Source organism: Cyprinodon variegatus, unplaced genomic scaffold, assembly GCF_000732505.1.
Source record: "Cyprinodon variegatus isolate N-32 unplaced genomic scaffold, C_variegatus-1.0 Scaffold544, whole genome shotgun sequence".
Lineage (NCBI taxonomy): Eukaryota > Metazoa > Chordata > Actinopteri > Cyprinodontiformes > Cyprinodontidae > Cyprinodon > Cyprinodon variegatus.
The window spans coordinates 264603-282292 of NW_015150997.1; the positions used below are offsets into that span (position 1 = coordinate 264603).

A 17690-nucleotide genomic window follows, 5' to 3' on the forward strand; every position below is an offset into this window, starting at 1 on the left:
TCTACAAGTTTTTTCATGGGAGACTCATTAGACATGATGTAGGCCGTTTAGTTACCTTTTCATTTACTCACAACCAACAGAACAATTTATTTTAATTTGTAAAGCAAAAAAATAGTGAAGGCTAAATATTTCCTTCCACTTTTCAATGTTTTTTTTTTTTTTTTTAAACACCTTAAATGCTTAAACTTAAAGTTAAGTTTGTGCCTAGTGTTACTGGAATCCACTTCAATAAAAGACCATAACATTATTTTAAGATCGTCTTTAATGTTTTCTTGTCAGGTGAAGTATAAGCAAACAGTTTAAACCTCGTCTCTCTGTAAAGAAAATAAACCCAGCAGTTCTGAAGTACATTATTACTTAAACAGGAGCACAGGTAACAGCAAATGCTGGACGCTGGTTTTCACATTTAAGTTCTGTGATGATGTCGGCTGCTCATGTGACTCCAGGACAGGCGGCGGTCTGCAGGTTTCACCATTTACCTTCACCGTCCTTTACCTTTCTACCACTGTTTCTTTTTTTTGTTTTATTGAAGGATACATATTGGAATGTCAGCTCGCTGTAAAAACACGTCGCCCCGTTTGGAGACAAATGTAGTGTTTACTTATCAGAACCTATCACACTGAAAGACAGAAAAAAAAACTAGAAAGCAGCGTTTTTATAAAAGGCAGCTGATCTGTAAACGAATAAAAACAGAACCATACAGGACTAATGTAGAAAATGTTTGTGGTTGATTGTAATAATAGGAATTATCTCCTATTAAAAGCAAATCCAAACTGCATGTTGGAACCTACTGTTGAGTATCACACGATTTCCTCTTCTGAATGCAACACAATAGCTAATATGTGAAGCATCATCAGCACCGAGGCTCGGTCCCTGATGTGTCCAAAGAGCCGGCCGGCCGCTGGGCTGCTGCTCCCAGCAGGTCAACAAAGACTAAAAGGAGCTGGAAGGATCGGCCCACGGCGTCACCTCTGCATGGAGTGTCTGGAACCCACTGAATGCTTCCCCTTTCTCTGAGCGTGTGGAACCCCGACCTGATGGCCATGTCTCCCCCTGGCCTCGGGTTCAGAGTCGCTCAGCTCCAGGTCGGGGCAGTATCCGTCACTGTCCTGGTGCGATTGTCTGTTTTTTGCTTTATGTTCTAATACAGGTTTTACCCACAGTTTCTCTTTGGCAGAGCTTTTATGGGACAGTAGGTCTGAGGCCCGCAGGTCCGCCGTTGTCCGTACCAAGTTAATAGTCGCTTCTTTGAAGGGTCTGCCAAAATGCTCCATGGCAGACTTGCAAAAGCTTTTCTTATCCGCCTCTTCCTTTGTAACGTCCCGGTTTATTGGTGTCTGGCAGGAACTGTCCTTCTGAGCCAGTGCCTTATCCAAAACACCATTACACTTAACCATGCATGACCGGTCTTGGTCCAGTTTGCCGTTACCGTTGGATGAATGGGCATGGTGCATGACATGCAAAGCCAAATGTTTTCCTGCAGGTTTGCCAGCTAGTGGGCTGCTGCTGGAGGAAGACAGCCGACCGTTGGCTCGCTCCTCTTTGCTGCAGCGGGCGTGCAGCTGAGGCTTCCCCTGACCCAGCCCCTCAGGATGCTGCTCGTCGACGTTCCCGCTGGTGTCTGGGCAGAGGGGACCGTTGCCCACCTTGGAAGAGCAGTTTCCGTTTCCAAGACCTGAAGGTTTGGGCATCTTCAGTTTTAGAGTGATCCTTGGAGGAGGGTGGAACAGCATGTTTTCCACCGGAAGAGAAGCAGGAAGACCTTATGGGAGCAAAAAGACAAACATGTCATGTCATTCTGGTTTCATGTTCTCATAAGGTCTAAGATTCTGTAGAGGCTGAGAATAGCCAAACATCAGGGCAGGGCGGAGCATCACCTCTGATCATTTACACCATAAAACAAGGAAAATACCACAAAAAAAGAAAATAACAGATTTCACCTTAAAGTCCTGAACTTTACAGCTTTTCAATAAAAAACAAAAACAAACATGAAGAAACGGATGAGGTGACGTGAAAAAGGCAACAGAGAATCTTCGTATACAATACAACCAGTGTGAGCCTCTAGCCAGACGTGCGAGATTATTTGATCGGGGCGACTTTCAGCCTGATCGTACGTCCTGTAGAGCAGCGGTCCCCAACCACCGGGCCACTATCGGCCGCTGTTATCAATTGATAACAGGTGTGTGAAAGCTGGGAAACATCTAAAACATGCAGGGCAGTGTGCCTTGAGGACCAGGGTTGAAAAACAATGCTTTAATTTTTATCATTAAAAACTTGTTCTGGTTTATGTCCCTCTTCCTCAATGATCGCTTTAAATTTATTGTTCATGAATGCTTCTACTCCAGAGGCGGTCTCTCCATGCAGAGAAGCATTTCTAAATCCGAAGCGTTTTTTAAACATTTTTAAACCAGCCCTTGCTAGCATTAAATGCGCTTAATTCTGCCTGAACAGCACTCGATGGCTGGTAATTGCATCCTCCTCCTCTTTTCTGTCATGAATGTCATCTCTGTCAGTTTGACACAGCGTTCTAGCTTTTGTGCAGATAACAGTCGTATCCAGAGAATTTTTTTTTTTCTGCAGTCATTAATCCACAAAGCTAATTACAGACTCCATCCTTACCATAGTCTTGTTGCTGACGGTTGCAACCCTTTTTGCATCCTTATAAAAATGTATTGCTTCTGGAACGGACAAGGATTCATTAATTCCTTAATGGCGGCCTACAGCCGCATAGCTTCTACCCCCATTAGTATGTCCAAATGTCCAGAAGTTTAACTCTTTCTGCGATAGTTAGCATCTTCCTCTGGCTCTTTGGCCGTCTGCAAACGCCTTTATCGGTGCAGAAGGTTTTACCTACATTACGAGTTTTGGAGAAAATTTGCAAACTTAAATTTGGCAAGCTGTTTTACGTACATGCATATTAAGATATAACACCTAATGTTATTGACACACAGGTAGAGAAAAAATGTGGAGATCGTTTAGCCAATCAGAATGCAGAACACAATGCTAATCCATGCAGCAGCGAGGCAGTGAAAGGTGAACAGCATAATAGAGAGTTCACTGTAAATGAATTGTTAATTAAAGAACTAAAGTGTTTAGCTGAAAGAGCAGTAATTATGCCAAATTATGATATATTAACAATTAGGATTAAAATTAGGATTGTTTTATTGTTCCTTGTGTGTCGTAGTTTCAGCTTCATCTGGTTTTAATTCTGTATAAAATATTTATTTGCAATCAGATTAGTAATGGGGGAGAAAAAAAAACTAATCAACAGCTTAATTGATTAGCAAATCTAATCAAAAATAAAATCACAAAAGATAACACATAATGAGGGAAAGAAGCAAGAACAGGAAGGAAAGGAGCAACATTTAGACTATGTGATGAAGACTAATGCCAGAACAAAGGTCTTGCTTTTTAAGTCTCTAGTTAACAAAATATGAGTTATTGGCTATTGTGGTAAGAATTTTAAAAAAATCCTATTATAATTTATAATATAATAATTTATTATAATTTCTCCCAGAACGACATGTATGTGGACCTATTCTCACCGGTGGAGATCTCTGTATTCAGCAGCTTCACATGCAGGTTGAACATCTGCTCCTGGGCTTTACTCTGCAGCAGCTTCAGTTTCTCCCGTCGACTCACCATGTAGCACAGATTCCTCACCTGAATGCAGAGATAGGTGAAAACAATTAAACAACAACAAGAGAGCAGTTTGAGAGCCTGTTTGTGTGACTCTGTTCTGATCTCTGTGCCTTCTCCTTTCTACCTGTGAGGCTACCAGCATGAGATGTCATTTAAAAACTGAAAACTGGAGGAAAATCAGAAGTTAATGCCAGGAAGGATCACATCCTTTAGATTGTGGTAAAATTTAATAACATAAGCAGCATCAGAGAATGCTGACAGGAAATGTTGATTACTACAAAACTGAGTTTTAGAGAGAAGTGATCAAACCACTGCTGGCTGGTGGGAACTGTTCTTTTCACCCAGAGCTAATAATCCATTGACTCAGCGTTAAAGACTGCATCACCGCAGTAAAAAAAAAAAAAAAAGAAAAACACCCACCCGCTCTAAATCCTGTCGCAAGTGCATGAACATGCGCATGCGTGTGTGGATGCTGTCCTCCTGAGGCTGCAGCATCAGGTTCTCCTCCTCCTCTTTAGGGGGCAGCAGAGGCTTGTTGAAACTGGATTTCCTCTTCAGCTTCCAGTACTGATAGATGAAGTCCACCAGGCGCTCAGAGAGCCCCAGCTCCTGTGCCAGCTCCTCCATCTGGATCAGAGTGTAGAACTCCTCCTCCAGCTCCTGCAGCCTCTGCGCCCGCTGGCCCACCTTGCCCCCCTCTACGGGGGCTTTGGACCGACCTGGGCTGAGGCCGGCTTCCCCGGACTTGCTGTGCTTCAGACAGAAAGACTTGAACTTCACCTCGTCCCCTTCGTCCAGGATGGTCTTCATCTCCAGGCTGTGCTCAAAGGCACAAGTCACATGGAAAGGAATGGTGCAGTTCTTCACTGAACACTGAAAGAAGAGTGGAAAGTCCAACTATTAGCCAGTCATTCCACAAGCATCAGTGGCAGGAGAAACAACACAACCAGTCATGATACAAGTTGCCCCAAACCATGTAGGAGACTCAGCTAAGGCAGAAAGAAGGGAATGAAGACCCTTTGATCTAAAGTAACTTCACTACAGTAGGTGGAAGCATCATGCTATGGGGATACTCACAGTTCATGAAGCTTTAAGACAGGATTCTTTTTTTTTAAATAGTCTGATAAAGAGTACATTTATACCGTAAACCCTCTAATATTGGCCTGTATTCCATTAGCGTTTACCTCCACTCTCGGACTTGTATACAGGCCGGGGTTATAATTAGAACGAACGATGTTCCTGGACAGTCCTCAACAACTTGTAATAGTAACATACAAGTACCACAGGGGGGCAATGTTTGCCAACCAATGCAAGCCATTAGCAGGGGAAGTCCCATCCTTACACAGACATTGTAGAGGCCTTACACAATGTTCTGATCTGAAAGCCACATGTGATTACCGGTAGGTCTGGTGGTAACCAGGCAGCATTAAAATGGCCTTCGTTGTTCTGAATTTCCCTTGCAATATATGATACTGGTAGCCTACTTCCACTTAGCCTGCCTCAAATAAAATTTCACTGTGACGGCAGAACAGTTTCCTTTAAATTTTTAAAAACCTTGTTTCGCAAGTCAGTTTGGCCAAGATTCCATTCTGTTTTGTTTTTTTTTCGTATTACCGTGCAGAAAAATTGCAGCTGCTGGAACATGTCTGAATAATGTTCTGTATAGCGTTACGGTAACTGTACCTGTTCAATAAATGAACCTAGTATTTTATAGGTTCAAAGAGGCACAAAATCTCGTTTTAATTCATTCCACTGGTAGTCTGTTTTGATTAAATATAAATAGAGGCCTGCTTCTAATTCTGGTCTCCTTCCAATAATGGCCTGGACCAAGATGTACCTGAGTGAAATAAAGGCCCTGTCCTATATTAGAGGATTTACGGTATACATGTTTAAGCCAGAATGATTTGACATTTAAATACGACTTCCCTACAACTTTAAAGAAGTTAAATGCGGCCTATCACCAACAGAACATCTCCAGAATTAAAGGACTAATGCCTCAACAGGATTTTGATACTACAATTCATGTGATCATCTTTAGTAGAATTATTCACTACAGCAGGGTTTTCACAGGTCTGCCTAGAAAAGCCATCAGACAGGTGCAGCTGATCCAGAATGCTGCTGTCAGCGTCCTCACTAAAGCCAAGAAAGCAGAGATCACCTCAGCTCTGGGGAGCGGCTCCCTGCATCTCAGAAAATAGACTTTAAAATACTTATGTTAGTCTTTAAATCACTGAATAGCTTAGCTCAAAAAATATTACAGACTTGTTGTCAGTGGATCAACGTGCCAGACCTCTCAGGTCTACTCTGAATACTTAGAAGCAGAACCAAGTATGAAGAAGCAGCATTTAGTTCTTATGTTCCACTAATCTGGAATAAACTCCCAGAATTTTTAAAAGCACAAAATCACTCAGTTGTATTAAATTTAGATTAAAAATATATATTTTTTTAGAGTGGCATTTGAATGAGCTATCTAAATCCTTTTCAGTCCAACTTTCCATTCCTTTTTTTAATCAATATTTTTTTCATTATCTTAATTATTAATTTACTCTCTACGTTTTGCATTTTTATCACTGCAATGTGTTTTTCTTTTCTTTTTTTCCTTAAGTGCAGGACTTTGAACTGTTACTGGTTTTCCAAAGAACCAATAAGAAATCAGTGGATGTGATGCTAATCAAACGTTTCAAATGATGCCTTCAGTAACGAATGTCCTTCAATCCACAGCTGCTGAGGTAATATTAATTATTAGTCATTACTAATGCGACAAGAACTGAGACATAGCCACACCCACCTGGATACATGCACCCGTCTTCAGTTTGCACAGACTGCAGATGAGAGACCAGCGGCTGGGCGGGATGTGGGAGACTTTCGTAATGGGCTCCATTCGCTCAGGACAGGCTATGCTCACCTACGCAGTAACCACATGCAGAGCAAGATGAGCCATTATTCAAAAACATACTTTTGATCCATTTGGAGCAATGAGAGGGTTGTTTTTTCCCCCCTAGTGTTGCATACCTCGGGTATCCATAGGGCGCAGCTCACATGTGCCCATTTTGTGCCGGCACGTGTGGCCTTCATGGCGCCGCCCTTCTTGGGACAAAGAAGGCACTGAGGGTCAATGCTGAGGACACAAGTCCTGCAGAGCCAGTTCCCAACCGGCACTTTGACGATGCCGTAACAAGCCTGTGGAGAAATCCAGATCAAATCACCGTCACTCAACTACTGGAGAAACACAAAAAAGGCACAACTTCTATAATTTTTTTTTCCCCTCGGTGAACAGAGCAGCCGTTCCAACACCCACCTGGTGCACACAGATGTTGCACTTGTCACAGAACACCATGTCGTTTCCTTCTTCGCTGTCTGGGGAGCGGCACACGTCGCAAATCACGTCCTCGTCGTACTCGATGCCCAGGCCTTCCACGGTTTCTATGGCGTGTTTCATGTTGTCATGGCACTGCCTCTCTAGAGCCTCCAAGGCTCGCTCCATAGTCAGCTCATCTATGGGTAGCTCCCCTGAGAGGCATATGGAAATAACAACGCTAATGAGAGGCAGAGTAAGGCACATTGTAGGATTTAAACTCATTTAAGACTGAACCCCAGATTTCCTGATCCCGAGGATAAGATCAGTAACAAATTCTAGCATTTTTAAATAGCTGGATTTTAGAAACTGAAACCACTAATCTGTGGATGCCACTAATGTTGGTTTTCCATTAAATCTGGGTATTTCTCTCCATCTACAGCTAAAAGGAGACGTATTTTAGCACATAGAACTCTAATATACCCAGCAGTCCCAGGGAAGTTGCACAAAGAGCATCTGAAACATCGGCCATCAATTTTTAGGACGTTCAAATCAGAGCTAATTTCTCAGAGTTAGGAAAACTTTTCTGTCTTCAAATGCAATAAAACTGGAACCACATAGAAATAAAATAACCTAGAGGCTAAATTCTCAGCTTTATAACTTCAGAAAGAAGAAATGCTAATGTTAGCCTAGCCCTACTGCAAACCTCTTTAAATCAAAACAACATTAGCAACATTAGCAAGTTAATGCATTGAAAATGGTATATGAATGTGTTGAGTCAGAGATGTGTTTATTTCAGGGATGTTTTCCTTGAACATGCAGAAATATACAGCAGCTTATTCAGGCTTTCCTTTTACCCGCTGCACTAAAAACTGGAGGGAAGCATTCAGAACAACTTTGGGGTGCAGAGACATTTATTACCGCACTTCAAGCTGTTGAGTTTTTTTTTTAAAGATTATTCTTTTTTTTCTCCCTTCAATTTAGACGAGTCTAAGAAAAAAAAAATCTGAAATAAAATCTGCAATTAGCTGAAGTCTAAATAGCTTTGTTTCCATCCAAACTTCATGCCAATTTTAAGCGAACTTTTAAAAAGCAAATAAACTGCTTTCATACACTGGTCCTAGTTTTTTTAATGGGGAGCACATTCTTGGTTTAAACAAGAATCAACGCCTTTCACACATTCACATTGTAATCCAGTAAATTACCAGGTTGCATATTTTCATATTCATGTGAGCAATGTTGGAAAGGATGTACCCAATGTAACACGAAGGTGGCACTAATGCAATGGATACAGTTTTAAATGATCAATCCAACCTCTAAAAGAATTTAAGACAAAAAAAATGACATCTGTCAAAACAGCTGGTTAGCAAAAAATCAAAACAAATGCTTCCTGAAGTACATTTGTTAGTAGAGATACGGAAATTAAGAAATTCCATTTCACTATTTTCTCAGTCTGAGAGGCAACTGGGGGACATTAAGGGAAGATAAAAAATACATAAATAAGAAGAAGACTAGAGCATGAACCTGCAGGAAAATGTTGTCAGTAGTGCTGTTGTTGCTGAGGTTAACAACATGTAGCAGGAGTCAGAAGTCTTGTATGACAACGTGTCACCTTGAATGTTTCTCATGAACATGCAAATGCATGCCTTACCCAGTGAGGTAATAGCTTTGTGCGGTTCTGCTAAATTAGGGGGTTTAATACTGGGTCCTGACCCAGTAAATCAGTTATGGCTATATTTACACGTGGTTAGAAAGATTAAAAGTGTAAGAGGGTTTTAGACACATTTCCACTCGGCAAACTAACCAATTGATGCGAAGCGTAATGTTGTCAATAGTTTTGGTTACACTTGGCTGTCATAAACAGGAAGTTATTAATCTAGCGTGAACCACCAATCAGTATAGGACTTACGTTTGTGTTGCTGTCGGGTAAGTTCTACTTACTCTCCAGAGTTTAAAACACTTTTATGTCAAAAATCTAGGGTCAAATTTAAAGTCTTCATCCCTTTGTCGAGCATTTTTAGTGTTAATGCAAAGCTTAATCTGAATTCATGGCAGATATTTTTACTCCTGGAAATTTTTTAGAATGGAAACATGTTTATGAATGAAGTGAGATGAACGGATGGACAAGCAGGTTCACTGGAAAAACATTTAAGTAAAAAAAATTACTTAAATGAAGTGCATTTACCCTTGATTTGAGTAGGTAAATTTGCCAATGGAATGAGTATTTATACTCTTAAAAAAAGATGATTAGATAACATGCACTTGAAATAAGACAATGCAATTGTGTTTTCTTATTTTTAATTAAAATTGTCTTGTTCCATTGGCAAAATGTCTCTTACCTCCTCAATCCAAGAACAAATGCACTTATTTTAAGAAAAAATTACTTATCTAGATTAAAATTTTTTCCATTGTTGGTGGCCTTTGGATGAACAGATACAACCTTATAATAATAATAAAGCGTGAAAACATAAATGTTTTTGATTTTATCCAGAATTTATGGCTTTTACCCAATCAAATTTCACCTTGCACAGCAAATGAGTATCCTGAAGGGAGAAACCTAAATTAATTTTAAAATACTTTATTAATGCAAAAGGGAACTTAAATGTTGCAGTAACACATATGTTTTTCTTTTTTAAACCAGGTGCTGATAGCTGTAGGCAGTTTGATTTTCTTACCCATGTGACTCAGCTCACGGTTAAGCGCGTGGAGCCAGTAGAGGTCCATATCATCCAGATCATAGCGACACATGGCCTCTGCCAGCTCCTTAATGTTGACATATCCTGGTTCTGTCGCTTCCTGGCTTGAACACTGGATGTACTTTCTTGGGTGAGTGTAAAGCACTACTTTGGACTTCTCAGCGATGAGTCTGAAAAGAAAGAAAAGAAGCAAAAACCTTCCAGATCTGGGGAGCAGTTTGTCACAGAAAAGAAAGAGCATTTAGACCTGCTGAGCCGCAGGACGGGCATACCTGACTGATGGCTCAGGGATGGTGTCCGGACTGGCCGGCACCTGGACGCCCTTCTCCCACTCCTGCTTCCAGGTGTCGGCCAGCAGGTAGTAGTCCTCTGGAGACACGTGGTGGGAATCGGGTATCTTCATGGCGCTGATCAGGTCTTTTCTGAACACCTGTTGGAGAAAAAGTGGACAGAGTCAAGTTCTTGTCCTACATTTTTCTTTTTCTTTGAAATACGTCCATAAAAACTGCTCTTACTTCAGCCGGTTTCTTTGGGTCGGAGGCCGGGGTTCCAGTTTTGCTGTCATATTTGTTAGAGAAGGACGTTGATGGGCCTATGCAGGGAGAGCGAGAGTCGATTAAAGAGAAGCGAGACAAAAGGAAATGCAGGTTTCGTTTGAGCGCCTCAGTCTGAAGGGACTCACTCTCACTGTCGGAACTGTCGCTGCTGCTGGACGACCTGACACGTTTCATCCTGTAACGTCCTGCAGGAGCGGGAAAAAGAAGCAGCTTTCAAAAACATTTCATTCATTAATCCAAGTCGTTCATAGTTCAGAATAATGATGGTGGTTACCAACCATAAACATCAGACTGAAAAGCATGCTAGTAGATTCTTCTGGTGACTATTCACTATGTTTCATCTCTGCAGCAGGGGAAAGAACAGAGAATGTCAGCACAGTATGATACAAGCATTCAAGTTTTACAACCGTTAAAAAACCAAACCTTTTAGCACTTTATCAAGATCTTATGAGACAAACTTCAATCAAACTGAAGGAAAAATATTCAGTTTTTCCCCTTAAATTTGTTGTCTCAAAGCAGCGTAAGATCTAAACTTTGATTAGGCCATTCTTACATGTCATTGTGGTTTATTTAACTAATTCATTTATAACTCAAGCTGTACATTTCAAATTATCATGTTGGAAGTTTTTCTCAAGTCTTTTTCAGCTTCAAACTGTTTTTTCCTCTTGGGGGCAGTCCTCTATTTAACTTAAGCAAAACAAATTCAGGAGGCAAAAACTCTCGGAAGGTATTCTATCAAACCACAGAGGGAGAGTCAAGCGAAATCCGAAAGATCCTGGTGAATCAACCACATTAACCGCTTCCTCCACCCTAGCTACGTTTTAAACAGAACAAAAGTGAAACAGGACAGATGCCTAAAGCTTTTAAATCCAAGGGGTGGGTCATTAAAGTCGTAAAAAGCGCATGGCGACTCAGACGAAGCATCTTATAGAGCATGGCTTTTACAGACAGGACATGCCTCACATTCCCCATGGAGGCAGGAGGGGCAGCGGCAGGAGGAGGAAGCACCAAGACAGTTCCTCATTTTACTGGGGTAGAGTAAAATAAAAAGAGGCCAGAGGAAATCCGCCCAGGTCTGCAACTGACTTCTTTCATATCGCTTTTTCTGTTTTCATAGTGAGCATGGACGAAACCTGAAACAAAGTCTGTTTTGTTTTTTTTTATTTACGGAACAAAGACGCTCAGGAGGAAGTGTCAACAAAAATACCAAACACCTTTTTAACACTCAATGGCTTTTTCTTTTAGATATTTATTTTTTTCTGCATTCAATACCTCAAGATTTACAGACAATTGTTTTTATTAAATCAAAACGTAGGATCTACTATTAAAATTCAGAGTTGTAAGATTAAAGAATGTAACCTTTAGGATACGGCATTGGAGCGATTTGCTTGGAAGAATATGATGTTTCCTGCCCTGATGGCATGGGCCAGTTCCCCCGCTTCATGGTTTAACCGTGGTACAAAAAGGCCGAAGCTTCAAAACCACGGAGGTTTCCATCATACCGTTTATTGCGTAGAAGTGTTTTTGTTCTTTACGTTTTTTAAAATCTCAAATCTTGTCAGGCGGTGCTCAGGTTGTAATCAGCTGAACTTTCACTGACAAAGTTAACCGTAGTGATTATGTTGAATATCAACCCTAAATTTATTGTTTTTTTGTTTTACTTTTTGGTAATCCAGACATTTTAGGAATATACGTAGCTATAATCATACAATTATAATAAAGTGAACTGCAATATTTTTCCCTTACAGTTATTATATGGTCTGTTTTTCATACTTAAGTGATAGGATTTTGATTTAATTCAACTTACAAGTCTGTAATAGATATAATGAGGTATTGTTTTCCCAATCTAACAGTCATTTGCATTCATATCCCAACTCTAAGCTTCCCTGTAAGAGGATTTCTTGCGGTATTTGTGCGTTCACAAATTTCGTAATACATCCTGTCCCACTCCAACCAAAAACCATTCAAAATTGTGTGGGCCAATCACGTTGAAGTATCAAGGTTTAAGGCAGGACATAAAGCAAGAGCTGATAAGCCCACCACCAAAAATAAAAACATGGCAGTACAGGAGGACCTAAAGGTAGGTGCTACCATCTCGCCTGTTTCATCAGAATCCAGAATTTAATCTAATTAAAGAACAGCAAGAGAGTAAATGCGTAAATTGTTGTGGTTTCTCATGATCCTTACTCCTTAAAGACACTGTGATTGGCTAATACTAAACTCTAGGTGTTGTTTTGGCCAATCATCTTTGAATGATCTGTTGATTCCTTCCTTTCCATGATTTGACTCCATGGAAGCAGGAAATAAAGCAAAACCAGAAATAAACCAAAATAGCTACACATCGTCAAACCTAAAAAATAGAGTACCTGCCCATATTCTGAAATGGTAAATCTGGAGTAAGCATATCCAAAAGATGATGCGGGGAGCTGTTTTCTGTTGAATTTTTTCCTTCTTTAATCAATGCCATAAGGATCAAAGTAATGTTTATACATCTGCTTCAAACCTACGGCTCATAATCTGACTGATTAAAACTAAGGTCAATTTCATCAAAAATGATCTAAAACCAGATCGAGGTCTACTTATTAAAATGTGTAAATATTAGTTTTTTATTTTATTGTTTTTGTGTTGCTAAAGTAACCATAACTGGATGGGAAACTACTGCATAGGAGGACATTTGTATTAAGGTTCGATGAGCAAATGGAGAAATCCATTTACATTTTTGTTTCTAAAACTTTTTTTTTTTTGATGTAAGGAATAACATCACCTTTCAAAGGTTTTTATTCAATGTGAACTTTGTTTAAAACCCCCTTTGAGAGGCTGTGAGCACAAATGATGTAGCCTGACGTAGTCCTACTCAATTCTAGTCAGAATATGAACTACGAACTTCCCGACCTCAAACGTTGTGGGTGGGACTAAGTTCGGAATGGCACCCAGGCTACAAATGATGATGAATTTTGTGCAAAAAACTAAGTGTTTTTATTTGAAAAAAAAAAAAGATGAAAAAATGACAAAGGATTTATATCATGACTAAAAAAGAAATAGAAGTGTTGAATTAATTGAGGGAAAATTTTGAAATTGTTCCAAAAATATAAAGGTGTCCACTTGAAATGACAGGTCAGAATGTATTAATCAGAAAATCTGCCAAAAGGATCATTTTAGCAAATGACAGAAAAGAAGCCGAGGCTTCATGTTTTAGATTATTTTAATGGTAAAGAATTTAAGTTTTACTCTTTAATGAGCTTTTTTTTCCAATAATAAATGGATAGGAAGAAAGATATTGAGCATCAAAGCCAAAATAAATCATATTAACAGTCTGGTATGCCTAAATCTAATCGCTTTCAGTCATCCAGTATAACAAAAACTGAGCTATTTTCCAAAATAAAAGAAACATCTCAGGTTTTAGATGTACAAAGCTGGTAGAGAGACAAGACCTGAAGCTGGAAAAAATCTGTAAAGTGAAGAAAATCCTAACTACACAGCTGGCTCTACTAAAAGGACAGGCTCATTGGACCTGGATACAAATGCAGGTCACATTTATCTAATTTATTTGTAAATGTAAAATTAAAACTGTTTTTAAACAGTTTTATGGAGAAGGAAACACTGACTACTTGTGCAAAGCACCACAAACACACCATATAGTCTACCTAACAAGCTTGCTGTGTCAGAGCTACACGACTAATGAACTTTCTTTACATTCAAAATTACTTTGTATTAATGAAACTATTTATTTTACAGGTCCTGAACAGCAAACTATGATGACTAAAGGCAGGCGGATACTGTAAACAATCTGAGACAATGACTAAAACTGTCTTCTCCGTGTGTTATTTCCTCTATCCGGGGCTGCACCGGTATAAATGTCACCTTTAGGTGTTGGTATGAGTTAAAAGTTAATCTGAGGGCTTTAAATTGTGGTTTCCAGAACTAAAAATAAGAAGCGAACGCAGTAGTTGGCGCCAAACACTCCCCTCCACGGGCCTACAGCAAGTCAAACATGGCGCCACCTTCGTACAAAGATGTCACTTCCTACAGACGTTAAGGAAAGTATTAATACAGCTAAAGTTGATTAAATGTTCAACAAATGTACGTTTAAGTTTCTACAAAGAGAATACTTCATATGTGTGATGATATTGATAAAGTGGTGATGCGGAAACGGCCTCGGCATAGCAGGAAAGGAGCAGGCCCCGTGGCCTGAATAAACCATCCAGGGTGAATCCTGGCACTCTGAACACACGAGCATATTGTTCACACTCCTCCCGCCTTACCTTCACTCCACGCTGGCTTTCCGCTTTGCTCTCCTCAAACACGCAGCCACGCAGACCGAACATACACAAAGCTGTGGAAATTTGGACTTTAGTCTTAATATTATAGTAAATATAAGGCTTTTTGTATCCCAGCAGACAGTGGGACTCTCCAGGCTGCAGTACGTTCACCAACACGGCACAACAGCTCTATTGTACCGCCCGAACCGACGGGTCCTAAAGACCGCCGCTTCTCTTTAATCGTGGGTACGCTCGGTTTTCTCCCCGGCGTTACCCGCTATTAATGATCGCAATTCTATACTCCCATTGGAGCATCTTTACTAAAAGCAAATAACATAGGCAAAAGAATGATTGTTTTGATTCTATTGGTTTTAATATGAATCTTACATATAAAGATCACAGTAGTCCATAAAAAACGAACAGTTACAGATAAATGGCATACACTTTTTGCAAACTGGGCACAATTTGAACATGTTATTTTTTTATGTGTTACTGGAAATAACTGCTTAACACAAATTTACAGAGGTGATGAAGTAAAAAAAAAGTAACTTAAAGAAAAAAAAAAACTGTATGTTTAATTTTGTATGAGGTAATCGTTTTATAGACATAATTTATTTAGATTAGAATTTGTTAAAGCCACAACCATCATCTGAACTCATCACTGAGATGAGAAAGTGCAGCTAAATGGTAACTATGGTCAGATCTACATATTTCTGTCTCATCAAGAAAATGTTTGGTGTTTCCACTCTATTGAAGTTGACAAATAGAGGCCCTGAACAGCAAAAAAAAAAAAAAGTTGTACAAAGAGGAAGAAAAGCATTTCCATTCAGCACAGTTTCTGTTTTTCACATCGGTTCTCAGATTTAATGGCTATGCAAATTGAACCTTAGAGACACATGTACTCTTAAAAGATCTTTTGTCATGGAAAACAGGTGCTGGCAGCTGACTTTCAGTCATCTTTGTTTAAAAATACAAAATAATTAGAATTTTACAAAATATATGTAGTTTATGAAATTCTATACAAAAACATTCAGTTATGTATAAAAATCACATATATATATATATATATATAAAAAAAAATACACACAAGGTGCCTACTTCAAATATCCAGCATTCCTCTTGTGTTTATATGTTGATGAAAACAGATTAACAAAACTTAAGATAAACTTTTCACAACCTGGTTTTGGCCTAACATACACGAGTAAAGACATAATCATTACCTATACAGTATCTCATATATACACATTTCAAATAGAGGGAAATACATTATCCAAACCAAAGACAAATACTTCTAAGAAAAATGTAAGGATGGAAACAGGCATTTTGTGCTCATGTTTTTTTTTTCTAACGTTTTCCTTTTATCCCAAACAGCAATGTAAGTAATATTTAAATTAAAAAAAGAAAATACACTTACAGAAACAGCTACATTCACAGAGGAAAAAAGAAAACAGATTTCCAAAATACATTCACAGAAACATAAATAATCACAGCACTCTTAGCAACTAACATTTCAGTGGTTTACAGCCATTTTTCTTCCTTCTGTCTGAAGAAAAAAATGGTAAAATTTCATCCAATCGTGGGAACTGATTTGTTAAACCACAAGCAATTTCTAACAGTCTGCAGAAGTTTTCAATCCTGCCTTTAATCATTTCAAAAGACATCTTCGTCAGCTGACTTATAAGCCCATCTGCATGTCAGCAAAGTTGAAGAAGCTGTCAACATCGCGGGTTGATGTGTTCTTGTTGTCCGAGACAAAAAGCTGCAGGAAGAGAGAAAGTAAAAAAAATAAAAATAAAGCACAACCAAAGTCACATTTGTATGTATATCTAAAGGAGAAATATGCTCATAAACAGCATGCGTACTTTGGTGCCACTGAACACTTCGTTAGCGATGTTCTTGCAGGCTTCCACGACACCATCACCGTTCAGCTCGAGGGCAGTGACGGGACCTTGAGAGGAGAGGTATGACATTATGAGTCACAACGTCTACACTCCTGATCCCTGTATCAACACTCAAAATCAATCTTTAAGGTGCGTTTTCCCCAAACTCTCATGTGACGACTGGAGCGAGTGATTTCCATGTTGTCAGGAGCGACTAGACGCGAGCCCATATTGGCCATCACAGTGAAACAGCACTGCGAGTATAGGCATTGTGTACACGAGGAGAGCAAAGGAAAATATCACAGAAGTTCAAAAATCTGAAATTGTATGCTCATTTGCATCAGGTTATTTCAATCAGGGATGGATGTGGCTGCAATGTGAGGTTAAGTAGTTGAGCAGACAAAGCTTTTTTCCTATTAAAAACCCCCAAAGTCAATTGATCTATGCTCCTGCAGCAGAAGAGCAGCTCCTATGGTTCCTTGCCACTGACGCCATTTTTAATCCATTTTTTCCCCCTACCATATGACATAGAGCACCAAGCCTCGCTCTCAGCCACACTGAGACGAAGAAAAAGGAACTGGTGTTATAGCATATTCTGTAAGATTGGTAAAAGGATGATTCTCCTATTTGACGGCCAGGTGAGGAGAGCTGAGTGTAATTTCACCACAATGTCGAAGAAAGGGAGCTAAAATATCAACCTGCCAATGCAGGCGATCATTGTGGAAGCAATGTGTTCAGTCTGAAGTTTTTGGGATACAAAAAAAACATGCATTCACCCATCAACATGATAAAAAAAAATGTTGTGTCTTGCAAAAGTATTAATGTTCCCATTTTATACAAGAATTAGGGCTGTTTTTTTCCTACAACAACAATTGGCTGACACAACAACAAACACAACAAAGATACAGACGATCCAAACTGAAAGAAAAAGCCGAAGAGTTTTTTTTCCTGCTAATTCTTCAGAAGGAATTCAGCAAATATTCTCCAATTCTTTAGTGCATCCATGTTCTGCAGCTACAAGTATTTCAGAGTGCATCATAGTGCCCAAATATTCTGTCTGCAACCTTCAAACACTCAACCCTGATTGACACCCTTTGCAGCTATGAGAGCTATGGCTTTTCTCAAGGTTTTGGAGTGTGTTCATGCTAATCCTTTGATTACTGTTGTAAAAGCACATTAGTGAGGTCAGAAACTGGACAAAAAGATCTGGCTCAGAGTCTATCATTTATTCCAAAGGTGTTCAATCATTAATTTATTGTGTAATGTAGGCCAGTCAAGTTCCTCCACATAGTTTTGTCCTTGTAAACATACCGTATTTTCACGACTATAAGGCGCACTTAAACGTCTTTTTTTTTCCTCAA

At 39.5% G+C, this 17690-nt stretch overlaps 2 protein-coding genes across 2 annotated transcripts in view; both read right to left on the reverse strand.

The window, feature by feature from the left end:
- Positions 1-253: 253 nt before the first annotated feature.
- jade3 (jade family PHD finger 3) lies at positions 254-14644 on the reverse strand. Its single transcript, XM_015391499.1, has 12 exons — positions 14453-14644; positions 10469-10533; positions 10316-10375; positions 10149-10225; positions 9906-10063; positions 9613-9803; positions 6941-7152; positions 6655-6822; positions 6431-6547; positions 4063-4515; positions 3546-3663; positions 254-1762 (listed from the first exon to the last, which is right to left on the reverse strand). The coding sequence occupies exons 3-12, from the start codon at positions 10362-10364 to the stop codon at positions 966-968; spliced, it is 2340 nt and encodes a 779-aa protein (XP_015246985.1). The 5' UTR covers positions 10365-10375; positions 10469-10533; positions 14453-14644; the 3' UTR covers positions 254-965.
- Positions 14645-14984: 340 nt separating this feature from the next.
- The window catches only part of rp2 (retinitis pigmentosa 2 (X-linked recessive)), a 13637-nt gene continuing 10931 nt past the window's right edge, over positions 14985-17690 (reverse strand). Inside the window, exons 4-5 of the mRNA XM_015391475.1 lie at positions 16312-16397; positions 14985-16208 (exon numbers count right to left, since the gene is read on the reverse strand). Of these exons, the coding sequence (XP_015246961.1) occupies positions 16125-16208; positions 16312-16397 (170 nt within the window). The 3' untranslated portion in view covers positions 14985-16124. The remainder of the gene's footprint in view (positions 16209-16311; positions 16398-17690) is intronic.

Excerpts from the sequence above, each read along its gene's own strand:
- jade3 (XM_015391499.1), bottom strand. The coding sequence starts at position 10,364 with ATGAAACGTGTCAGGTCGTCCAGCAGCAGCGACAGTTCCGACAGTGAG. Across the intron at positions 10,064-10,148 it reads ACCCAAAGAAACCGGCTGAA|GTGTTCAGAAAAGACCTGAT; the intron begins GTAAGAGCAGTT and ends TTTCTCCAACAG. Across the intron at positions 7,153-9,612 it reads CCGTGAGCTGAGTCACATGG|GGGAGCTACCCATAGATGAG; the intron begins GTAAGAAAATCA and ends TATGCCTCTCAG.